The following is a 26906-nucleotide window of genomic DNA, read 5'->3' on the forward strand; positions in this document are numbered from 1 at the left end:
AGCTTCCTCTGCCATGGGGGCATTGAATCTGCATTCGAAAAGATTAATGGGAAGCTTCAAATGCCTGCTGAACGTGTGAAGCTTTTCAATTGGCTTGTAAACCAAAACAAAATCCTAACTGCAGCCAACCTACGGAAAAGAAACATCCACTATGCATCTCCGAAGAAGAGATACTCTGCAAGTGCTCTTTAAGGCAAAAATATTCAGACGCTCAGTATTCCGCACGTCCCAAACTCCGTGGAGAGCTTGTGGAGGGTATGGAGGAAAGATATACCCAAAAAAATCATGAAACCTGCATGGGACTGCATGGCTATGGCACTGAGTTAGAGCCTATGGAAGGAACGAAATGGAAGAAGATTTCGCTTCCAGAGTATCGATGCAAAACATCTTCCTGTTGGAATCTTGGTACCACGCCTCGAGCCCAGAGCGCAACAAACGGTGCGTTCCTGCAGGGTGGACTGCGCAAGCATGTAAGACTACATATCAAGTTATAATAATCACAAAGCAATGGTAATAAAAATTCTTCGATTTTCGATAATTGATTTAATCAAGATCTAAACAAAATCATTCTCATAATCAATTATTCGAAAGTAACATAAACCAAAACTAATCAAAATCAAATAAATTGTTTTAACTAAAGTAGTCTCAACTAGAAGTCTAATAATTACGAATATCTACAAAAGATCTAGCGCACTGCCTCAAGTCCCAAATAATCATGATTCAGAATTTGAAAAATAGAAAAAAAAAATAATGAGATACATTAGCTTAGTAAGCAACATAATACCCAAAATTAAGGTCTAAGCATGCTAAATAAATAAATAGCAAATAAATTAATTTTTGAATAATACATATATCTCTTTTGAAATTAACTAATATTTTCATAAACTGATACTAGAAATCCAGCATCAAGCTATGGCCACATAACCCAATAGCATGGATCAGATACAGAATGCACAAAGTGCCAAATATCACTATTCTAATAGCAGGTGGTTCGATGTCCAAATACCGCTACTCTAATCACCGGTGGTTTGGTGTTGAAACTAATTTCTCAGATACAAATCAACAAGGCCAACAAACAATTTCTATTGGCGGGGTTAGATTATAGCCGTGATGAGAATACACACACACACATATATATATAACAAATTTTATAATTTGTCCACTTATATTTTTTAAATTTTATAGCATAACACATAACATAACATCTTTTAAAATAATTATTATTGTAACAATAATATGCCTGACCTATTTAACCAAGTATAAAATAAATATCATAATCAAATTTAATAAGCTAATTATCATTTTACCAAAAATTTGAAAACATACTTTGAAGTATTTTGTTACTTACCTCATATCACTTCAAATTCCACTCCAGTTAAACGGGTTAGGTTCGCCTGCTTTAATATCATTAAAATATAATTAATTTTTATTAATATCTTAAAAGCCAAGCAAAGTCAAAAACTAAAATATTATTAGAGATACGACCTCATACCCAAATCTGAACGAAAGAAAAGCAAGATCGATCATGGGATAATACCCGACTACCTAGGTAGGTCTGAGCAAGGTGAACTGGATTGGTTAAGATGAGCTATAATTTAAGTGGCTCAATAAAGATTAAGGGTAATCAAGTTTTAGGGGGTACCTGACAAAGCTGAGGTTATGCTGCCCGGGTACTGGGCTAGTGCAGGGCGTCCACCTCGGGGGTCCACTTGGATATAAGTGAAGGGAGTTAAGGCTTTTGAACTTAGATCCCTGGGTCTGCCTAGAGAGAGAAAGGAGAAGAGAGAGAGCGATCTCAGTCCAAGTTTTGGTCTAATCCTGATCACGAGCTCGGTCCGAGTGGTTCGGGTCGACCATTAGGGGAAAGGTCTAAATCTAGTCGAAATATGGGCTTGATCTAGAGAGATAAGATCACATCAGGATATATATACATATATAGATAGAAGAAGAAGACGGAAAGAAAGAGAGGCCAGGGAAGAGAGGCGGTGGTTGATGGCCAGCCGACGACACCATCAGTGGTCAGCAGCAGCTGCGAGGGCCGGCGAAAAGGGAGAAGCCGAGGACGTTTTCGATTGCCCGAAATAGAGGAGATAACTCAAGAAAGAATAGAGGAGGGAGGTGAAACTTACTGGTGTGTGGCGGAGATGGTGGATCTTGGCCAAGGGCAGCTTGATCCGATTGTCAAGCGGCGGCTTGCGATGGGCAAAGTGGATCTCAGAATAGGGAAAAAATAGAGTAACCAAGATCCAAAGAAAAGGAAGTGAATTTGGAGGTGGCGGAGCTCGGTTGTGGTGATACATCGGCTGCTAGAGGGAGGGAAGAAGAAGAGGAAGCTCAATGGAGATCAATTGCGATGAATGAAGGGAGATATAAAGAAAACTTTGGAAAGGAATAGGCTCGATGTCATTTCCCCCGTCTGTGATTCTGGTGGCGGTTGTGTACGACCAACGGCCGGCGGCCATTCGAACGGCCACGCGGAAAATCCCAGCAACCATGATTATGGTGGCTTAGCAGGTCAACTGATGGGGAGAAGCAGAGAATCACGATCACGATCCTTTGTTTCGATCGCACTTTGGATCAAAGGCTAAAGTCCGTTGGCCTACCGACTTTAGTCCAAGATAGACTTAATTGGGCTGGGTCTCACACTTGGACTCCTGTCCACTAATGCAACCGATCACAGAGGTCATAGAAAAGATTAGAAGGGTAGTCACAAGTTCGGATGGTGCCCAGAGACGCCGGCAAACTAGGAACGAAGAATAGCTTGCCGAGTGATAGGGTCATGAACTTCTGGACGTAACCTCAAAGGCTCTCCAAATGCATCTGTAACTTTTTGCCTCCCCACGTAGGTTGGTTAAGCGGACGACTGCTTTATCTCAAAGCAAGTAAAATATTATAAAAGGATCGACCATAATTTCTAAATTTCTTCCCGGTTTTCTAAAATGTTGTCCTTCCCTAGATCCTTAGATCAGTTTACTAAAATATTACACATTTTGTCCGCTTATTCGCATTGTTTAAACATGCACCTACTTTTTGCAAACCCGAAATTCTGTTCTTTTCTAGATTGCATTTCAGTCATCACCATAACAATCCTAGCTTCATGCAAGAATTTTTGGGGATAATAAATTGTGATAGAGAACAATGTTTTTCGTTTGGCTTAAGAGAAGTTTATCATATAAAAGATAAGGAAGAAAACATATAACAAAGTATTTTTACATCCTCATGGCCATCCTGCCTATTCGCATCGAATATTTTCTGATGGAAGAAAGCCCAATGGAAAGAAAGTACTACTAAATTTACGGGCTGTTGGCATGCTGCAAGTCGATCGTGTCATAAATCTAGTTACGGGGCAGGCCAACCCTACTATTTGGATAGCTACAATTGGACCTACGGTTGATCCATGGTGCCCCCTCGGCAAGCCAGGCATATTTTGCTGCAGGCTGTTTGAATGAATCTAAAATTCTCAATAATAATAATAAAATTATTAATCTATCAAAAATATTTTAATATGAGTTGAATAATTTTTTGAGGGGATGTGAAGAAAAAATTCTTTATTGTTATATAAAGTTTCGTCTCTTGTAACGGCTATCGGTAAGAGTACCATACTACGTTTCAAGGCATGTATGGCACCGCTCTAACACTCGTAGCAATAGTTTCTTGCCTCAAACATTTGTAAGAACAATTTCGACTTGCCTCTATTAAATTATATTATAGAAATATACCTAAACACACAGAAACTGCTTTTTTTCCGAAAATAAATTAGCAATACTAGAAAAACCCTTTTGAATATATATATATATATATACAGAAAAAATACATTCAAATACTAGTAACAAAATTGCCCGAGCTCAAGGACCCGTGCAACTGTGCTAGCATATGTTTAGTTCTACATTTATTATGCATTGAAGAGATATTGGTACTTATACAGAAAAAAACTCAACTAATATACAGCATTTTAGATGAGGTTTGGAGCAAATCTAATTCATATTCTATGGAGACTAGGAGGCATAGACTATGGTACAATCATAGTATTTGTAATTCATTTTAGTTGGATTTCGTTTTTCAGCCTAGCAAAAATGCCATTCAAGGAGCGTGGAAGGACTCATGTGGGCATATTTAGTCACATAGATTATGGACTATGAATATCATAGATATTTTTACAGAATTAAAGAATCAAAATAATATCTTCCAACTATACTAGCATCATATAAAATGTGACTCAATCCAAACTCTATCGATGATACAAGAAGACTAATAGCAGCAGAAAGTAGAGAAAGTAATGCAGTATACCTTAGAATCTTTTAGATCTTTTGCATATATATATATATATATATATATATATATATATATATATATATATATATATATATATATATATATATATATATATATATATATATATATATATATATATATATATATATATATATATATATATATATGTATGTATGTATGTGTATGTACATATATACATATACATATACATACATATATACATACATACATACATATATATATATATATATATATATATATATATATATATATATATATATATATATATATATATATATATACACGCGCGCGCGCACACATATATATATATATATATATATATACACACACACATATATATATATACCCACCTCAATATACAAAATTACATGAATACCCTTATAATTTTAGGTGATATACAATTAAGTTATCATATATATATATATATATATATATATATATATATATATATATATATATATATATATATATATATATATATATATATATATATATATATATATATATATATCATATTAAAGTGATGACCCATATCAGACTATCAGTTCAACACCTTTCATCAAAAATCCTAAGGAAGAAGAAAATCCATGAAGATTTTTTTTTTTTCCTTTCTTACCGCAAGCCAGGCTCATAGATGAGATTTAGACTAAAATTAGGACACACCTTTAGAACACTATGGGCTGGACAAACCAATAGAACCAATTTCTACAGAAAATCCAGCTTAATCCTGCCGGATTTCCTAAATAATTTTTTTTAAAAAAAATTCATAAAGCTTGATTTCTAAAATTAACTTGTCAAAGTTAAAATTGTTTTATAAAGTTTGTCATTTAGTTGGGAAAACTTTAGAAATAGTCAAAAAAACAAAAGAACAAGGAACCCAAAAGAAGATTTTCAATGGCCACGATTTTATTGCTCAAAAAAATAAAAGAAAAAAGAACCAAACGAAGTGAAGGAAAATGAGAAGGCAGGTGAAGAGCTGGGCTTGGAGGGAGAAGGGTTTGCAGATGAGGAAGAATGAAGCCGATGAAGGAGATGAGACGACGAATTGGAGATGAAATGGCACGGAGAGGAGATAAGGTGAAAGTTGAACCCGAAAGTTAAAGAGGAATGCAGATTTGATTTCTAAAAATATAGTAATTGAGATCATTAGAGAAAAAGAATTAAAAAAATGAGAAAGGCATGCATGAATGTTCCATAAAACTCAATTTTGGATTTTATTGGATTGTTGTCCCAGTAAAACTCTGTTTGAGTACTTTATTTCACACATAAATCAATAAAGACTGACAAAATCAGATTTATAAAGTCCTTTCTCTTCCCCTAAAATCCAGCAAACAACATAATTCCCTAGTTACAAAGACAAAAGTACCTGATAGGATTTGGCGTACATAGCATTACACAAAATAATATCTAAATAGCAAACCTACCTTAAATTCAATGTGCAAAATCATGGGAAAAGATTTCATCGACTCCTATGAAAAATAATCAGAGCATATAACCAATAATAACGTAATCTTCAAACCGTGGCCTGGGTATAAGCTCCACTTGAAATTTAGTTAGTCAATCTGTTGCTGAAATTTAGAAACTGAAATACGTACAGAATTGTCAAACATTTCTATCTTTACTCATTAAAGATATTACTGGAAAAATAAGTCTTGTACAACAGTTCTGTTTATTTCCACAATAACTAATTTTAATATGTTAAGCATGTTGGCTCTATCCTTGAACTTTTGATTTTCAAAATAGATTCTGAAGTAAATCTAAACTTTGCGGTTAAAAAAATAAATAAAGATTCTCTGCTTAGAAGAGAGAATTGCAGAGGTAAAATCAAAGTTAATCAAGATAAAGAGTGGGAAGCATTTCTTAACTAGTTAATGTAATGAGTTCCATATGTCAAACAAACCCACTTGCACAAATTACATTCTGATATTCTTAATGTCAGAACACACCACTTTCACGGAAACAACTCATCATGCGCTCTCTCCTGAAAACCAACCTCCTACAGCCCATCAGTGAATCCTCGCAGAATCCACCAGATTCACAACTTGATTATTTATTTGTTCTAACGAAGGTCTATTTTTCAAAATTAGTTTGTGGGCTCGGTTCAGCTGATTTACTAGCTGCTCACCTCACAAACTACTTACCTAGAGCTCAACAGTGTGAGATAAGTTCTGGGAAGATGTATAATCTGCTACCATGAGGTGATGAGGGGCAACACCTTAATTTTCTGCTCCCCTTTCCCATAGAGCTGAATTGCAATACCAATATTAGAATTATATAATCCAGAAACAAAAACTAGTAGATGATACATAATTTCATGTACGAGTGCATAAAGATCCAGAATCAAATTGCCAAGGCCAATTACTAGGTATATGCATATAGTAAGAATCATTTGAACAGAAGAAACCATAACTTTTGAAATTATAAAGAATTCAAATGCAGGAAAGACAAGGGGCACTCCAACTTCTGAAAAATCCGTTGAATTTTTCCATTCGTATTTTAATTTAAACAAATCCAGCTATTACAAGAACAAGAAAGTGCATAAAATGAAGAAACCAATAATCTGACTCTAATTTCTCTTTTGCAGTGGAATGACATGGCCCACGATATAATACGACAACAAGATGACACAGAATGATACAAGAGGCACTGATGTTAGAATTTGTTTTGCGAAGGCATAAAATGACAGTTTATGGGTGCCTACAGGAAAAGAAAGAGAATCAGGTACAGCCAAAACATCTCCTTACAGGGCCAAGAATGGGATCGATGAAACCTGATGTTGGTGGAGTTTGAGGCGGCAATTCTTGAGGAAGATGTTTAAAAAATGCTCTCACTGCTCCAGTCACGCCATCCTCTGATTCCATGGCCTTCGCCAGTTCAACAGCCCGTTCCTTCACCTGAAAATTTATAAAAAGAAAAATACATTCACTCAGTCTGTTTACTTCTTTCTGTTAAAGCAATCCCACCTGAAAGTGAAAGATGAAAAAGACAACTCAGGCTTTCGATTCTCACATAACTTGCTTATATTTGTTTTTTTTGTTTTTTTTTTTTTTTTTGTTGGGGAGGGGGGGGGGGGATCATTGATTCCATTGGGAAGAGATAAATGCTATCACAACCACTTTTACATCTACTCCCTAAATATATTGCAATTCTATCATTTCCAAAAGCAGTTTCTGCTAACATAACATTAGCCACCCTCCATACAGAATGAAGATCTTGCTATGTTTGTAAAGTGACATCATTATTTGATGTTCCATAAAGACTTCACTGACCTCTTCTATAATATGAATCGACTACCCTATATATCTCTGTCCAGGACATTTATTGTGATAATGGCCTGTATTCCAAGGGAAGTCTTCATATTTATTGTTTTCTTTTCTTTTCAGAGATTTCAGTATCACATCAATATTGCTTCCTTGCATATATGCACCGGTATACGTACACACAAGGTCTGCCGAACCGGTACCAAGTCACGTACCGGTCAACGGTCGATTCAGTACGGTATTGGTTTGGTACCATACCGACACGCGGTACGCAATGGCATGCTAGTTCCGAACCGCCATGCCATTTTTTTTCAATGTTCTTAAGTTTGAATTAATGGTAATCAATTTTTTTTTCAATTTTTTCAATGATTTAAGTATAATTTGAAGTTTCTTCCTCCTCGTCATCAATTTCTTTTATTTTTTTAATAATTTGAAGTATAATTTGATGTTTTCTCCTCCTCTTCCTTCGAGCCGAACAGGCCCGAACCGATACACAAATATATAGAGTAGAGCTAACATATACGCGTCCACATAATAACCCAAATAAGGTCAGTCAATCCTAATTGGACGATTAGGAGCCCAACACCGAAGATCTGAGTTGTGTGATAAATACTATCTCCAGACTAGTTATTTTCAAAAATCATATAATTTGGAGAACCCTAGCCTATGCATTTTTTGCACATCCGTTGGTAAAAAATAGCCAATTTAAATGGCACAACCAATGCAATTTTTTTGACCGGTGGATGTATAAGATTGGGATCTCTAAACCACAATTTTTTAATGATAAAAAGTTAATAGATAACATATTACATCCAATGGCGTGGATCATCGATGTCGGCCCCACAGTTTTCTAGCTAGAACCAACCTTTCTTAGGCTGTTGCATGGGCACCCACATATTAGCACTACTATTCTAACATATATATTCTTGCAATAATAACATCTCACCTTTAGTTCATACTTAACCTGCATTGGGATCTTTTCTCAAAAATATTTGCAAATAGATCAATCTCTCTTCTTTTCACTCTGAAAGATCTGATCAGTTTGAAACCAAACATGAAAACAAAATTTTGATTGATGAAATGTGAACATTCCAGATAAAAAGAAAATCATGTGGACAAATGCACAAGAAGCATGCCTAAGCACGAGCACATGCATTTACGCACAGCCACAATGATTGGATTTTGAAGGCTTCATTTTCCTTTTCCTCTCTAAATCATTAATCAACTAGCAACAACATTTCTTCTAATACTTTTCATTGCAAAAATAATATCTCACCATCAATTCATCCTTAACCTTGATCTGAGAACTCTTTCTTCTTCAGTCTTCAGACCTAACCTGTTCTAAAACTAGCTAGGGTTTATCAAGAGTTGTCTTACTCTCACAAGATTGCAATAACATGATGCATGTAGGATGGTCAAACACAGGTGAGAAGTAGGAGAGTATTATAAAAATTTTGTATCAATACTTGAAAGTTGACTCACAAGTCACAACTTTGTAAACATGTTAAGGTGATCCAGTAATCCAGTAGATCATCTCTTCCCACCCACCATGCCTTCTCCTCCTCCTACTGTTAAAAAACATAACTTCTAAACAAAATAAATCCTCTAAGCAAGTGCATTCATTAGTTAATGACATCATTGGCCAAAGAATTTTCAAATTTGTTCACCACTTTTAGCACCAGATTTTCTTGGTCACCAACAAGTTTGGATTATCTCCAGTTCGTGCTTGCACTGGACAGGTACAGCACACTGGACCTGTTCAGTGACTGGAGAAGATCTGATCTCATCACCACTGATAGCCACTCTGGTCTCCTGTAACTTTAAGACCTAGTCGCAGCAACAGAACATTTATTATCGTAAGATTAACCAAAACTCTTCTCCCTATCACATTTCCATATCTTGAACTTGATGCTAATAGCATCATAAGAAATTTAGAATCAATCCTAGAACCTAAGTTTTATGCCAGATACTAAACTGACAAAATACTCTTAAATCAAAGATCTAAGAATTGAAAAACTTATATCAAAAAGGTAATAACATGCAGGATGACAACCAGCCTTTATCTCAGCTGGTTGGCATTCCTCTCCCCACAGGATGGTCCACGGTTCAAACAATGATGGTGGCAACTCCACCACATTTCTAAAAAAAAGGAAAAAGCAGGACCTATAGGGTTTGGCAACATTATTTAACCTTCGTAAGGGAGAATTAGAGAGTTTTCCACATATTTGGGAAAAAATAGAAGTTTGAAGATTAAGGGCTTTCCTTATGGTCTCAGCTCACTCCATTACAAACCAACCCCCAACCACCACTACCAACCCACATGCCAAACAACACGATGCAATAGCATAACAGTATCTCTTATTGTGCACCAAGGGAGAATGTAATAGCTCAAAATCAGCTTACGAGGTGTTCGGATCAAGTTTTTACATGATGGGGGGCTTCGAGTGATTAATCGAGAGAAAGAGTTTCAGGCATGGTATGCCATACCGGCCTGAACCGAACAGTACGGTAGAGCGCACTGTACCGTACCGGTGGCGTACCGATTCTCGGTATACCAAAAAATTCCGTACCATACCGCACCGTACTAACACTGTGCTACTGTGGCACTGGTACGGAATCCGGTACCGAGACGATGGACTTTCGTTTCAGACTTTTAGAATTATATCATTCATGGTCGGCGAAACCGTCCCGAACCGCCTAGTTCGGAGCGTCTCGAGCCAGCGGCTTACCGAGACGGTTCCGGCAACCAAACCGAGACGCCGTCATCAGGTGAAGGCTAGGGAGAGCGGAAGCGGGGCTCCACCTCTGGTCTCTTATTTCGCTCGAAACAAGGGCCCAAAAGGAGCCCTTTTTATTTTTTGCAGATTTTAAGTTGAAGTCGGCAAACTCATTGCCAACTTCACTTAATTGTTTTTAATTTTTTTTTAATTTCGTGATATTTAAGTAAAGTCGGCAAACGATTTGCCAACTTCACTTAAAAATCGCAAAATTTTTTAGCGGTCCGACCCCTGTTTCGAACGAAACAGGGACTGATCGAGGCCGCCGCCTCCTGCCCGCGTACTAGCCTCCGCCGGCCTCCTCTCTTTTTCTCTCTTCCGATCGCTCTCTCCCCTGCCTCCTCTACTGTGTCGGTATAGGCCTGGCACAACGCGGGCCCGTACCGACTCGTGCCGCCGAGCAACCGTTACGGTGCCAGGTACCGGCACAGCAGACCGTGATATCATTCGTTCCAGCGAATCAAGAAGAACTGCAACCAATAGTGCATTTCATTGTCATTTGTTGATGTTGGGTCCTAGTATGTCTCGAGGTAGATTAGCAGTCAATAAAAGATTTTTTTTTACTTTGCTTTATGCAGCCCTTTCCTCTATTTTTAGATTACTTGTTACTTGATGGCATAGAGAACTAAAACAGTAAAAGGGCTGTTATTGCTCACACATTGCTGTACCATGAACACTAATGCCACAATGATGGGCTTAGCTACGAGTCCTATAATTATTTAATTAATTGGCCAGCTGGCTACGTATGACATGATACATATTTCTTCTCTTTTACTGCACTTATCACAACTTCTTCTTTATAAGTATCCATATTGGACCAATCGATAAGTTTCAGCCAGACAGCATTGGCCTATCATAAAGGCTTGTGCAGTCCTGCATTTGGTCCTGGATGTTTAAGCCTTATTTGCCTTTGCATGTCACATGCAAAACCATCTCTCTATCAGGCTTACATGATACAGAAAATGGTATGCCCCAACCTTCTTGAAATATAAGGTCATATAGAAAAAGGTCAAGGCAACTTAAACAAGCTTTTCTTCCCCTCTTCATCATCCTCCCCAATTGTGTGGTTGCATAGCAACAAGCAAAACAGCTGCTGCTTGCTGCCCCGCCCTCCAACCACCACATAACATGTCTTCTCGGCTTCCAACTGATGCATCTGCGGAGCCCTTGCCAGAAACATTGGCTACCAAGTTCATGCCAGATTTTGATGAAGCCTAGATCAAAAAAATGATTTGCGTAAGAAAGAAAGGAATCATGGATAATTGTTGCTTCACAAGATTCCATGGCAGGCCTGGCACCAGCAGGTCCAATGATCTAATACTGAGCCATTAGATCGATAAGAATCAAGACCAAGCAATCATCCCAACACTTCCTATATCATTTTGTTTCATTTTAATTTCCAGATCTGAGAGAGGGGATTTGATGGTCACAAGGATCGAATCAAGTTGTTCTTGGCTTTGATGCCAATGACAGCAAATGTCAGCGATCAGGCACTCCAAAAACACAAACCACATAGGCAGCAGAGGATCCACGTGGAGCACTAGCATGATCCCAGGCAACAACAAGACAAAGCCAAGGGTACTTCGTCTGTGGTTGGCACCTTTTTACATGAGAAGCAAGGTATACAAATTTACCGCTAAGACCCCTTTGTACGACAATGGCACTAGCAGGGAGTAGCAATAGAGAATGTGAGCTATATACCTGCCTCCATCCATCTGGCCCATACATACAGATACATTTATGTTCAACAAGAGTCATATCACAATAGGGGTTCCAATCCAAGTCAAGAAAGATACCCGTTAAGATCTAGATCCTGATCTCCTAATAGATGATCAAAGTAACTCACCTATTATGGGCATATGCAGCCTATTTGAGCAAAGGCTTTCATATTCGGCCGAGATACTGGTCTGTACCAATATTGGGCATCCACTGATTTGCTATATTAAAAAGTGTCAACACATTTATACTGAGTTATATCTTGATATAATGGCCAATATAAAATATTGGCCAACATATCTTAATCATATTAAATTGTATTAAGAATTATCTTTTAGGCTTCAGTTCTCCATCAGACGATTGGTGGGGGCTGGAGAGACGATATGAGGTGCTCACTACGACTCATTATAGATATCATGGACAAGTTGGATCTCATTGGGCTAGATAGAGATGTCTATGGCTTGCAAAAGTTCAGTGGTTGACGTACTTGAAGAGATCACAGGGTACGCATTCACTCATCCTTGGAGGGTGGCAACGACAAAGTTGTAGAAGCCAAGGTCATTTTTTTTAATTCCGGGCATCTTTCAAATTAAACGCTAAAAGAATAGCTTCAAATAGAAAAGTAATTTTGCTCAACAAAACTGATTTTCACAGAATAGCTACTGTACCACTGACACCATCTGCTCCTAGAGACCTAGTCTCCCATCAATGTTCCAGGACATAGAATATAAGTTTGTTAGGGAGATGGGTAGAAATAGAAAGATGGTGAGGAAAGGGAAGTGGATTGTTAATCACAATTTTCTACATATAGGTTGATTCTTAATCATGTTTTGCTAAATCAGCTGATATTCGGAAATCTTGTTGCCCTGGATAAATTGATATCACCTTTCAATATTGGCCACTCACAATCATCGAGATAACTGTGATATCGAACATTAAAAAGCTAGCTCAAACAATTAATCCTTGAGTCATTCATAAATTCATAACAACTTTCTTGCTGTCCTGTTCTGAGATTTAGGCAGCAATCGTCCAATTTCATTGGAACCCTAATCTAGTCTATCCAAAGGGCTCTCGTGCATTTCAGGCCATCACTAAATAGTCCTTATTAACGTGCATGTATGTGATTCTGTTTTGAATATATTAATGCATAAATAGATACATATAGACATATCTAGGTATATATGTTACACTAGATAGGTAACTTTGTCCGCCTAAATGACTTCATAGACTCCTAAGATTTTAACTTTCAAGATGTTGTGGTCCCTTTTTTAGCATTTCATGTTGAGTGGAAAGAACTAGAGTACTAGATTTTATGATCTACAACTTCAAGAGGAATGATTTGCAAAAGAGGAGGGCAAAAAGTTTTTTTTTTACTATTGTTTTTTCCTTGAAGTTTTTGTGTTTCTTTCTCATTTTTGGATGCTAAGGGTGGGGGGATAAAATCAGCCTAGAGATTGCCACAAAAGATCTAAGAACTGAGAAGGCTTAGATAGAGGTCCAGGCAAGATCCGCCGAACCAGTACCGAGATCCGTACCAGCCGGCGCCCGGTACAGTTCAATACCATACTGAACTGGTATAGATAAGGCATGCCGGTTCACAAACCAACATGCCCAATTTTTTTTTAGAGTTTTCAAAAAAATTTATCTGGTAATCACTCTTTTTGAACTTTTTCAATGAGTTTAAGTCTCATTTGATATTTTTTTGATTTTTTTTGATAATTTTTGATGTTTCGATGATCCCGATGTAACTTAAACGATGCATCTTATTGTTTTAAAATGATACAAACCATAAAATGAACAGAAAATATCTCCAAATCAAGTAGTAACATGAAAATTAAAAAATAATACAATCAATTACATACATTTAAAGTCCAACATACATACTAATATCCAAAATCAGGTCGAGTGACGATACCTCTCGTAGAAATCCAGATCATCAGCGTAGTCAGAAGGCACATCAACCCACCTCCTTAACCAAGCGGTTTTTATACGTTCATCCCATTAGGAACGCGCACCGGGTTATAAGTAATCTCAGATCTCTCACTGAAGCTCTGGCACTGAGATGTCCTCTGGCTGATAATGCGGCTGTGGAGAGGTTTATCTAAATATGTCGGCAGCAAAATCCAATTCGTAAGATGCTCCGGACTGCGTAGAGTAGTAGCCACCGGAAGATGCCTCAGGCGCACCATATCCATATTGGTATCCATATGGGTCATAGGCTGCCTATGGCTGCGGATAATAGATCCGGTATACGACTCAGAATCTGATACATCTATGGATCCTACTCCACGTGCGAAGTCATCTGCAGCTGCATCGTATCCTCCTAAATGGCCTTGAGGAGCTCGTCTTCTATATGCAATCGTATCCTTGCAGACTGTAGCAGATTGTGCACTGTGGTCCCTATCTTGTGCAGTATGCGTAAACTAAGATTCACCAGTAAATCGAAGACCACCCCGCGACTATGTCTCATAAACAATGGTCTTATGTACTCCACTCCCTCCTGGTCGGCAGATCCACATCGCTGCTGCTTCGGCCTTTCCAACAGGTGACATGATGCTTTTAAAAAGCATCAAGCGAAGTGCTACAATGCTACATGCCAGAATGTTTGAAACCGGATTGACTCGATGCGAATTGGCCGGTTCGCACCGAGTCTGCACCGAACCGACTGGTTCGAGCACTTGCTAGCCGGTTCCGATCGGTTCTATATGGGTTTCAGCCAATTCTATATGGGTTTTGGTCGGTACGGAGCCAGAACCAAATGTAACAGGCGAACCGACCTGGTGTCGCACCAGGTAGGTTCAACACGCCCAAACCCGACAGTTCAGGCTAGTTCGACATTCCTTGGGTTCGGATATATGGCCCTATACGAGATTCGCATAAATTGCCGATATACTAGAATATTCTAATGGTTACTACTTTAATCGACTAACAAGAATATCAATCAGTATTGGAAATGAAGGATGACCAAAGATCTAATTATATTTAAGGCAAAATATCTGCACCAACAGTATAATGGTATCTCACAAAATCTTTTTACATTACTAAAAATGATGAAGAACAGAACTAAATATCTGAGTTGGTCAACAGCCTACGGAAAAATTACCAGGTGAAATGGATATACGATATGAGTTAGCACCCTAGGTTATTTCTACTGCTTGTGCATGTGCTTTCACCATTCTACCACAATATCTCAAATGAATATAAACAATATATGCTGCACCCCCAACAACACCGGTGCGCGCCCGCGGACCCCCTCCCCTCCCCCACCCACCCCACCCGTGCGGCGCCTTCCAAAGAAAAAAAATCTTAAGAGAAGGCAAAAAACACTATAAGATCCAGAATGAACTAAAATAAAAGAGCAATAAGATAGCAGCAATATTTACCTCTTGATCCAACATGAATTTTATTGCGTCAACCAACTTTGGCAGTGTGAATTGATCCACAGGAATAGGTGGGGGGCCTAACCCTCTAGCATGTACCCGCTCACCCCAGAAAGGCTGATCACCAAAGAAAGGTACAATAGCAGTTGGACACTGCACATCATAGAACATCAGTGTTTGAGGAGTAATTATGTTTCAATATTGTTAGTAAAGGGGACCCAGAAAAAAAAGAGAAGGCAGATACCGCAGCCTTTAGGCCAGCAGCTGTCGTTCCAGCACCTCCATGATGCACCTGAGTTGAAAAAAAACAGCTAAATTATGATCTGTGGTTTAGAATAAGAGATCTCCGACTTTAAACCAACCATTACTTATAATAATAAGAATGCTTAGTTTAGGAAATAAATGAAATAGTTGCAGATATTGATGATTTAGATACAAATATGTCAAGAAAAATTTACACAGCAAGTTTCCAAAGCAAAAGATGTGTTAGTATTGAACATGATCCATACTTCAGACATACGTGGAGCTCGCTAGATTTCAAAATCTATAGTCAAATGCATCAGAGTCCATAATCTTGCATGAACCAGTGACCAAGGAAATGCTTAGAACAAGATATAATAGTTCTGAGCAAAGTTTATTGCACAAAGATTGTTGAAGAATGTCAATATTAATGATGTCTGGTTCCCATATCTTGAATTCATGCTGACATATCACTACTAGTAACTGAAAAATTCAGATTCTCTCAACCTGCTGCCGAAGTAGCTTACTCAGGACATCTGTCAATAAAATATCTGCCATGCAAATTTAGAGGATTTATTATGTAAAGTTCCCCTTCCCTCAATACAGAGGCACCGGTCCAAGCCCGCTCATATTTTGTTCAGCCAATTTCGTGAAATCTTCCAGCCTGTTTATCATGAGCCACAATGCTCATGAATATGTCAGACTCAATAGCTGGTTTAACCCAAAGCAATAATAAGGGCCTATCTGTTTGGTTGTATCTCAATTCATCTGCAAATCCAGATGCAAGCAGTAGGGAACCAAGCATGTCTGGTTGGCTGCAGGTCAGTGAGCCACGGCAACTCAAGTTACAAATCAGGCTCAAATGCAGCATTTCAACCTGCAGTCTAAATGACAGCAAGACAAGAGCAGCACCTCATGAAATGGGTCAGACCTCTTCTGACCTCATTCAAGCATCTCACTCCTCTCCCTTCCCACTCCTGAAGGACCTGATCTGAGCTATCTTCCCATGCTCTCCAATGCTCTCATTGGTCGTCGACCACTTCAGCAACACTCCAACTATCAGAATGATTGTCTCAGCAATTCAATTTGCCACTTCGGCGCTCCAATCGGCCATCCCAGTGCCCTAATTGACCAATTCAGTGCTCCATTCCTCCACCCCAATAATCCAATAAGCCATTCCAGCAACTATGATCAACTACTCTGGCACTTCTTTCCTTTGCCCAGAACTCTGATTGGCCACTAATGAAGAAGAGGAGAAGTAGTCTTCAATTTTCTTGAATATTGTTGATCCCCTACAATAATGTAATTCAAGGATGGAGGCTTGCCGACCAATTGAGAAAGCCTAGAAAATGTTCTACAATATGGTAAACAAGGACCTCTTGATAGATCTTCAATCCATTTGATTTAGGTCATCTATAAGATGGGTTGGACTGATGCCTTCTAGGTGTCTGATAAAATGGTAAGGAAAGGATAGTACCTCTTAGTTGCCGTCTTCCAAACAACAAACAATAGTTACAACCAAGGTTCACCGGACCGACCGTACCGACCGCACCGACGTACCGATGGGCACCAGTACTAGTACGGTACCCATTCAGTACCGGTTTCACCGGTACCTAACCGGAGGCGCACGGGGACGCGATGTGCGAACGCGGAAAAAAAAAACTGCATGCGTCGCGTCCACGAGGAAAAAAAATCTATACGTCCGCGCGCGGACGCGAAAAAAAACTACGCATCCGCGTGCGGATGCGTTGTGCAATTACATGGCCCATGCGGGCTGGCGCGGGCTGCCAGCCTACGTGGGCGCGCTACCATGCGCAGGGAACCGCGCACGGGCGCGATTCCCTGTTGGGGAATTGGCCGCGGGAGCGGTTCCCAGCGCGGAGAATCGCATGCGGGTGCGTGATTCCCCGTTCGCGTGTCCGCACGCAGACGAGGAAAAAAAAACTACACGTTCGCGCATGTCCACGTGCAGACGCGTTAAATGCCACAAAGTTGCATTAAATGCCACTCTATGGTATTAATGGCCCACGAGGGCTGCTAGCCCGCATGGGTGCGCTGCCCTGCACAGGAAACCGCGCGCGGGTGAGTTTCCAGCACGGAGAATCATGCGCAGATGCATTTCCAACACGGGGAATCCTGCACGGGCGCAGTTTCCAGCGCAGGAAACCGCTCCCGGTTCCCAGCTCGCGCACGCACGAGCGCTCTTCCCCAAACACGGTTCAAGTACGGAACCAATCGGTTCAAGTACAGAACCGAATTTATATGTTGTACCATATCGGTGCCTGTCGGCACCGGTTTGGTACGAGTTGAACCGAGCGGTTCCGGTCAATTGAGCATACCTTGGTTACAACATCTATTACTGATCCAACCAAACAGAAATATTTCAATCACAGACATGTCTACCTGCTGCAAAGTCAGCTGCTGCAACCTCATTTACAATGCACCTTCACTCACAACAAACCAAATAGTGTATCATGCCGTGTAACATAATAGTGCTGAAGATTTCTTAAGCATTAAAAAGTACATTGAAATCATTAAATTTTGATCCAACAACAATGTTTTAGTCAGTTGATAGAAATTTTCAGCAAAGTCAAGTTCCACAAGTGTTCGTGTTCAAAAACTCTGAAGGTACCATAAAAATCCACCTGTTACCTACATCCTTCGATTTAGCCTGAAGTACCTGAACCTGCACTTAAATATGGATATTAGTATACAGTTGGTCATGACTCGGCATAAAGAAACTTCTAAGGGGCTGTATTGTTCCTTGTGAGTGAACGTGGGTGCTGCAAATGAAGCTGCATAGAACTCTTCAGATGGATGTATTAACATCTGCTGTAGCAATTGTTATGTTGTTTGGAAGCCAACAGCTCAAAACTACTAACCTTTAACCATCTCCAAACATATATGATTTTCTTGTAAATGCATGCATGCATATACGCACACATTATATATATACATATGTACAGATACGTACATGCGTACATTATATACCTATGTACATCCTTACGTATGGACGTACATACATTATATATATACCTACATACATAATATACAAACATACATACATTACATATAGACGCGTGCGCGCGCACACACACATATGTATATATATGTATGTATGTATGTATGTATGTATGTATATATATATGTGTGTGTGTGTGTGTGCGCGCGTGCGTGTGTAATGTGTACATATATATATGTGTGTATGCATGTGTACATATATATATGTGTGTATGCATGTGTATATATATATATATATATATATATATATATATATATATATGCATATATATTATGTACATAAATATATATATATATATCTATATACATATCATAAATATGTACACACATTCATATTGTATATATATGTACATGTACAGCAGGAATGGAGCCAGGATTCAACTCTTGAGGAGCCAAATTACTCTAAAAATATTAAAGTTTTATTTGATAATAATATTAATTGTTTGATCTCACAATACATCACAACATGTTCAATAAAATAATATATTTGTTGAACCTATGTCCAACATTCTTTCATGCAGTCTAATTCATCTCATATTTAAATTAAAAATAAAGTATTAGAATTTTGCATGCACAAGAAAAATTAGGGAATAGCAAGAGACATGTTTACTAATAAAAAACTAGGATTTTAGTATTATCTTTTTCATATTCATGTGAAACTAAAATAGTTCAAAAAATAATTAAAATGTATACGATGTAATAGTAGAGCTACACAAACACTTACTTTTCCTCAAGTCAAGAAATCAACAAATCTGTAAATAATGAACCATAATCATCCTCTAACACCATAAGGATTGAGACTTGCACCGTTGAGAATCAGAGTCTGACAAAGAGATCCTTAGGAAGAAAATTCATCCAAAATAGAAAACTTAGGTAGAAGAGAGAGGGCTCAGACGGTTAAAGAAAGAGGTAGCTAAGTGGAAAGCTTTGTTGTACCGATCAATACCATATCATACCAAGCATACTGTACTAAACTGATATACAGTCTCATATCATACCGACACTCCGTACGCCTCGCCATCTCGTATTATACAGTATACTGATACTGTAATAGAATGGTACCAGACAGTCCGGAGTCCAGTACCAAGACGGCGAACCTTGAGTTGGATAGTAATAGTTGTGATTTTCTAAAATTGTCAACTGATTATGATATTTCGGGTAGGGTTGGCGGAACTGTCCAGAACCGGGCAGTTTCGATCGTACCGAGCCGTCCCGATGGCAGACTGGGACGATTCTGGCAACAAAAATGAAATCTGTTGCCAGAGGAGGAGAAGAAGGAAAGAGGAAAAGAGAGCGAGCAGGGGAGGGAGGGAGAGAAGGGTGGCGGAGGCCGGCGCCTGGGTAGGAGGCAAAGGCCGCGTCCGAATCCCTTGTTTCGTTCAAAACAGGGGTCCGACCGCTTTTTAATTTCGTGATTTTTAAGTGAAGTTGGCAAGTCGACCGCTTTTAAATTTCGTGATTTTTAAGCATGGAATGCGGAACCGTCTGAAAAGCATGGAATGCGGAACCGTCTGGGAAGCATGGAATGTGGAATCGTCTTGAACCGGACGGTTTCGCCCGTTCGGAGCCGTATTGGTGGCTCACCGATACAATTCCGGCTTTAAAACAAGCTCGCTGCCCAAGCCAGAGAAGAAGAGAAAGAGAGCGAGCAAAGAGGGAGGGAGGAGCAGCGGCGGACGCCAGCTAAGGCCGACACGGCTGCAGCTAAAAAATTTGAAAATTTTCAAGTGAAGTCGGCAAATCGCTTGCCAAGTTCACTTGAAAATTCTCAAATTTTTTAGCCACAGCCACATCCCCTGTTTCTCCCCGCGGCCTCCGCCGCCGCTCCTCCCTCCCTCCCCTGCTCGCTCTCTTTCTCTTCTCCGAAGATATCCTCTATTGGTACAGAGCCGACACGGTCCGTACCGACTTGTTTAGTCGAAAAACCGGTACGATGCCTGATACTGGTTTCTCCGACCTTAATTTTGAGTGAAGTCAGCAAGTAGGCTGCTTTTTAATTTTGCGATTTTTAATCGGCAAGTGATTTGCCGAGTTCACTTAAAAATTGCAAAATTAAAAAGCGGCCAGACCCCTGTTTTGTTACCGAGTTCACTTAAAAATCGCAAAATTAAAAAGCAGCCGGACCCCTGTTTCGAACGAAATAGGAGACGGCGGCGGCCTCGGCCTCGTGCCCGGGGCGGCAGCCGTCCGCCTCCTGCCCAGGGCGTCGGCCCTCCGCCAGCCTCCTCTCTCCTTCCCTCCTCTCTTTTCCTCTCTCCCATTCGCCCTCTCCCCCGCCTCCTCTACTATGTCGATACAGGCACGGCACGACGCAAGTCCGTACCAACCGATGCCGCCAAACAACCAATCTGATGCCCGATACCAGGATAGCAGACCATGATTTCGAGCTTTTATGAAACATGAATTAAGGGGCATGATGATATTCTACCAAGACTGGGCACTATGATGTGCCATAATCTACATGGTATCCTGATAGTTTATGGAAACCAAAAGACCCATCTAAAACTATGGGGGTGATGTAAGTTAAGATGCAATCCAACTTGAAAGAGTCCATCCATACGGGACTAATAAATTTTGTAGCAAAGACCTCGGAGCAGTAATGCTTGCTTCCCAACCATCACGCCAGAAGAGAACGAGAATGCTAGGTTGGGATCTACATGCATATCTATATGCATGTTAAACCACGAAATCAAAGTTAACGCTAAGAAACCTTTTTCATCAGGCGATTATGAGGAGAGGATGCCATTTTGAAAAATTATAAGGTATTCAGTATATGCTATAGTCATTTGTGCCTTCACAAAAAAAGAGGAAAATCCAAGGAGAACTGTAAATTGGGCCATAAATGTTGACAGCATATAAATGTCGGAGATAAAGATCACAAGACTCAATACAAAGACGAAAACACTGATGTCGAAGGGTGGTATAACCAGAAGAGGAAAGGCTAAAAGATCTGTTCATCACGAAGAGGTAGTCCATATTAAGATGAAATATTTAAATAACAATATGAAACCATGGAAACAAAGTTATCTTGAAACAACTGAAAGACAAATAGGAGATAGACAAAATTAAAAAAGAGGAGTTAAGACTTGATGAATCCCGGATTATACAAAGGTTGTAATCTTATAAGTTGAAACAGCAAAGCTGGGTAAAGGAGAAAGGAAATCATGGTGCATGGCTTGATATTTGTGGTTAAGATCCTAGTTTAGCTGGGCTCTCTCGTTCTTCCAGTTTCCTTCGATTCTATAAATGAGTCATCTGGGGGTAATATAAAATACTGAATTTTGCATTATAAAATAACTGCAACACAGCTTTTATTGTCTTCTTCCCTAACTTGTCAAAATTGAAATATTCACAATGATTTTTGAAAGCCAAATATTTTTTTCCCTATTATTCAGGGATGCGTGTCTAATAAGCAGACAAACAACCTAAAGGATGTAAATAACCTAGTGAGATATTTCCATTTATAAATCATACAAAACATTCATAACCATAAAAGGCAGCATATCTTAAACTACCAAAACAAAGAGCAACTTATTATTCTGAAAAGCAATAGCAGGTTTTATTCTCTACTGAAATATTCTAAGTTTCTACTTCACAGAACAGGCTTCTTAGTAAAACGAGAGGAAGGGTGCTGACTATAGATGGATTGCCACTTATCGAAATTTTTTTAGCATATCAAAAGAAGGTATTTGAAAAACTTACCACTGCCTTACACTGCAAGAACAGCCAATCATGGGGAACATTATCCAGTAGATAAACAAATTCCTTAGGCTCTGGCACTGGAAAATATAATGTTACTTGTCACAAAGATTTGGCAAGAGGTTAAGCATTTATAAGATACAAAATATGCATAAAATGCTACAAATAATTTGGTCAGGAAACAGGACAAGAAACTTACAGTTCCCAAGGCCACCCCAACCCTTGTTAATGATACCTCTCTGGCCAGTTATTTCCAGTGCCTCCACAATAATACTAGTCATTTTTTCTGGTTCTTGGACAGGCTATGATATCACCAAAAGAGTTAAAAGCAAGAAAGTCAACAATTGTGAAGTGCAAAGGAAAGTATTATAGAAGCGATGAGTATATTAAACAATTAGAAAAGTTGAACAAAACACATTTACCTACACGGTAATTTAGTAAGCAAACTGCAAAAGCAATAGCAGACATCTACATCTATCAGAACCTTTTTTTCCCATTACATCATGTAGCATAACTGATTCCATGACAGATCTATAGATTACGGGTTCTGAACCTAAGGTTACAACAAAAAGTACTTATTTTATTAATTTTCTTAATTCCTTTCTCAAACAAATATATGTGTGTATATGTAATTCATCCAAGAATAAAATATTCAAATTCATAATTTCTGAAGACTTATGCCGGTCAAGTAGCTAAAAAGAAAAATTTCTGAGGGCTGAAATGCAGCATCATTGCCAAGATTATCATGCTTAAATACGCTTGCATTGGAAGAGTTTGGGATATTATTTGACATCCTGAAAAAACTGCACACCGGCTCTGAGTCATTCCAATACTAGTGATAGTAAAAAAGTATCCAGGTTAATACTTTTTCGTACATAATTTAAACAGAGAACATGATCACCACCAGGCTGAGGAAAATAGCCCTGATGGCTCCTACAAGTGCCCCATTGTTGATACAAAGCCTTCAATAGTTCAATGATTTAACTATACCCTTCTTTCCCTCAGTTCTATTCTCAATTTTGTCATCAATAAACCAAAGGTAACTTATGTAGGTTGTTAGTGCACTACAGCAAAGGTGAATTGGCAATGTGCCACTTGAATACCAACTTTAGCGATTAACACTTGCCTAGACTGATGGTTAGCTCTCATCAGCACATTTTATATCTTCTACTAACTGGAAGAATGAGAGCTCATCATAGATCCATCTGGTTTATGAGAACATAGGTCAAAATGAGCTATTTTGGCGTACACATTTCAAGTTCTAGCTTCAGAGCTTCACAAATCAGAACCCACGGAGTTCCTAGTCAATCTCGGATAGTGGATAACTTATGTTGGCAATCTACTCTACAACAAATCTGTATAATAATAACTACTGTGCGAACAAAGAATTGTTCTGAAGTCTAAATGAATGGGCCAGCGAAAAGGCAAAGAAACCAATGCAGGATGACAAGAGACAGACACCCAATTAATAATAAACCAAATACAGCAACCAACAGTTCGAACTTTTCAAGAAAGAGCTCATAGAAAAGTGTTGGACTGAAGATTGCATTCAGTACAGGTGTTCAAGACTGTAAAATTAGTCAGTAGATCGAAGAAATAAATTTACAATAGTGGAAGCATACTCAAAAATCTGCTCTTAGTGGTCAACCAGATTAGTTAATCAGAATGGGCTTATTAATAAACAATTACCTTCACTTCCTCCAAAAAGAGCATTTTTAGAAGGAGGTCATGAGTAGAAGACCTTATTAACTATAATTTTTCATAGTAGTATAGCCTGGAAACATGCCAATAGCCCCCAGATTGCGAAGATTGTCAAACATTATACACCAACAAAACATTACTCCTAAATTTCTTGGGCAAGATGGTAAGATGGCATTGGACTGATGATGTCAACATTGTCAAGCACTAAACAGATCTGGATATCCCAATGGATACAGCTAATCTTTTGTAGTTCTGTAAATGGCAGCATGGTTTGCGTTGGCTAACAGGAAGCCTCAGAAAAGTGAAAAATAACTAGTGTTATATTAGTATAGAGTAAACAGTCTAGTATGACAGAAATAATAGTGCATGAATTAGGCAGTGAAGGAATAAAAAGAAGTTGCATTTATCTCTTGAATATTTAAAGTTAACCATTATTTATAGAAAATGAAGATAAATAGCCACTTTGGGCAGTGACAGGCTTCAGAAGAAAATCAGCAACAAATTCCATACCGATGATACTAGACAAACATGTGATTGCTTTGAAGGAAAGAACAAAACATAAAATTTCATTGAAGTTGCACCTTTTAGACAGATATTTTCCATAAAACACATAAAACATGTGATAGCAGAAAATTGAACTCACAAGGCTGCCAAATCCAATATAAATAGGCTTTTCACCACTTTCAAGCCATTTCACAAGTGATTCTGGAGGTTCATAGTTTGATGCAAGGTCAAGAAAGCAAAATCCAACTACATCAATCTTAGGTCCCCAGTCTGCAAATCAAAAATTAAGATAGGATTTGTCAGAACATCATAAAAAAAGCAATGATCCACCAATGCAGAAAATGCATGCTTTCCATCCTAAAAGGCTTAAGTCGCATAAGAAACAACTATACGATAGGTCATGGTATGTTGTACCGACCCGAACAGGGTGGTACAAGGCTTACCGTACTGTACCGGTATCCGGTACGGATGGCATACTGCTCGTACCGTACCATACCGACACTATGCTAACGTAGCACCAGTACGGGGTCCGGTATCGAGACAGCGAATCTTGCAATAAGTACATGATAAAACAAGGTTCGAAGGCTCAATACCAGGTCCTGGTACCATATTGGTCAATGTTGGTACGTCCTATATAAGATCGGTTTGGCGTATCGATACTCGGTACCCACCCCCCCCCCCAAACGTACCCGGTATCGATTCAGTACTGCTATGGTTCAGTATGCTCGGTATGAAACGGTGACATAAAATTTTAGCATTTATGATTTATTAAAACTAGAAAGCATGAATAGAAGAGTTGATTAACTTATTTTTTGAGTCGCGTCAATTCAAATAAAAGAGAGATCAGTGAGAACAAAAAAGGTTTCTCTTCTATCATAAAGACCTAAGTTGAATATTAGTCCAATTGTAATTCCATGCTGAACCATGCACTGCCTGTGTTGGTTTATCCTCTCCTGGTGTATCAATTTAGCTATTTATATTATCTAGTGAATTTCAACCTCTAATTATAGTCTCCGAGTCAATATGTACTTGACCTTTTGGTTTGGGGACAAGATGAGGACTCCATATATAACCATGAGGAATGTCGGAAGCAGAACCCTGGGCTCCACTAAGATATGTTACAGGTCGCAGCTTCAACTTTCTTTTCCTAAAATCATTTATCATGTCTCGTATTCCAAGCCAGATCATAGAATCAACAATTTGGTATGAAAGCTGCAAAAGGAATACAAAATAATAACCAAGTAATTATCAAAACCACATAGAAGAATGAACTGACATAAATATAGCAAAGGAGGAATTCTTATTGAAATACAAAATCAGATGAAAGGACTCAAGAATTCTAATATTACATAAATCTTAGGTCCTAAAATCTATGTCCTTACACAGTATAAAATGAAAAAAAGGAAAAGAAAAGTGAAACATTGCCGAAAAAGAAAGAATAAGAGAACAATCAAAGGGCACCATAGTAATAGAGCTATACATGACTAATAATGCTTAGCAGTACTTTATTAAACCACTCCTACAATGTGAGTTTATACACCAATTTTCATCAGTATGGCCCTTCCCCAATAAAAAGGGCACAAGTTCCTCGGTATGTGTTATAAAGAACATGAAACTTCTTATCCAAGATTATGTAACACCAGGATATTATATTGGCTTATGCAAGCAAGGAATGCGGAACCGAGCTGAACTGGCCAGTTCCGAGCTGTACCAGTAGCTCACCGATACAGTTCAGCCATTGAAAATGGCTCGCTGCCAGAGCCAGAGAAGAAGAAGAGAAAGAAAGAGAGAGCGGGGGAGAAAGGGTGAACGAGCAGCGGCGGACGACAGTGGAGGGCTGCAGGGGGCAGCGGAGGCCGAGGCTGGCACCCCGCGGCCCTCCACCGGCATCCGTCGTCGCTCGTTCTCCCTCCCTCCCCCACTCTCTTTTTCTCTTCTCCTTCTCTGGCTCCGGCATTTTTCTCTATCGGCACGGGCCCGGCATGGCTCGTGCCAACTCGTACTGCCGGAGAATCGGTACGGTACCCAGTACCGGTTCCTCCGACCTTGCATGCAAGTGAAGAGGAAATGGTGTCAGATATGTGCATTCGAGCACAGGAGAGGGCATCCGTATGATAAAGCTACAAAGTGATCAATATCAAGTTACACGCTTAAGCTAAGATAGCAATGCAATGGCATAGGACCAGCTAGGCAACATGGGCGAAGGAGCTGGTGAAATGCAACAATGGATACACAAACCTCATGAGAAATTACAGTCAACTACCATAGGTGACCACTCAAAAAAGTATGAAAATGCCCATCTTTGTGATAGTAAA

General features: G+C 39.0%; 1 protein-coding gene across 2 annotated transcripts in view; it reads right to left on the minus strand.

Annotated features, from left to right (window-relative positions):
- Positions 1 to 6727: 6727 nt before the first annotated feature.
- The window catches only part of LOC120106722 (sterol 3-beta-glucosyltransferase UGT80A2-like), a 50173-nt gene continuing 29994 nt past the window's right edge, over positions 6728 to 26906 (minus strand). For both annotated transcript variants that reach the window (XM_039119766.1, XM_039119765.1), the window contains exons 8-15: positions 25626 to 25803; positions 24731 to 24861; positions 22586 to 22688; positions 22390 to 22466; positions 15671 to 15718; positions 15430 to 15579; positions 7064 to 7187; positions 6728 to 6990 (exon numbers count right to left, since the gene is read on the minus strand). In XM_039119766.1, coding sequence (XP_038975694.1) covers positions 6860 to 6990; positions 7064 to 7187; positions 15430 to 15579; positions 15671 to 15718; positions 22390 to 22466; positions 22586 to 22688; positions 24731 to 24861; positions 25626 to 25803 — 942 coding nt within the window. In that variant the 3' untranslated portion in view covers positions 6728 to 6859. The remainder of the gene's footprint in view (positions 6991 to 7063; positions 7188 to 15429; positions 15580 to 15670; positions 15719 to 22389; positions 22467 to 22585; positions 22689 to 24730; positions 24862 to 25625; positions 25804 to 26906) is intronic.

This window comes from Phoenix dactylifera, unplaced genomic scaffold (assembly GCF_009389715.1).
Source record: "Phoenix dactylifera cultivar Barhee BC4 unplaced genomic scaffold, palm_55x_up_171113_PBpolish2nd_filt_p 000611F, whole genome shotgun sequence".
Lineage (NCBI taxonomy): Eukaryota > Viridiplantae > Streptophyta > Magnoliopsida > Arecales > Arecaceae > Phoenix > Phoenix dactylifera.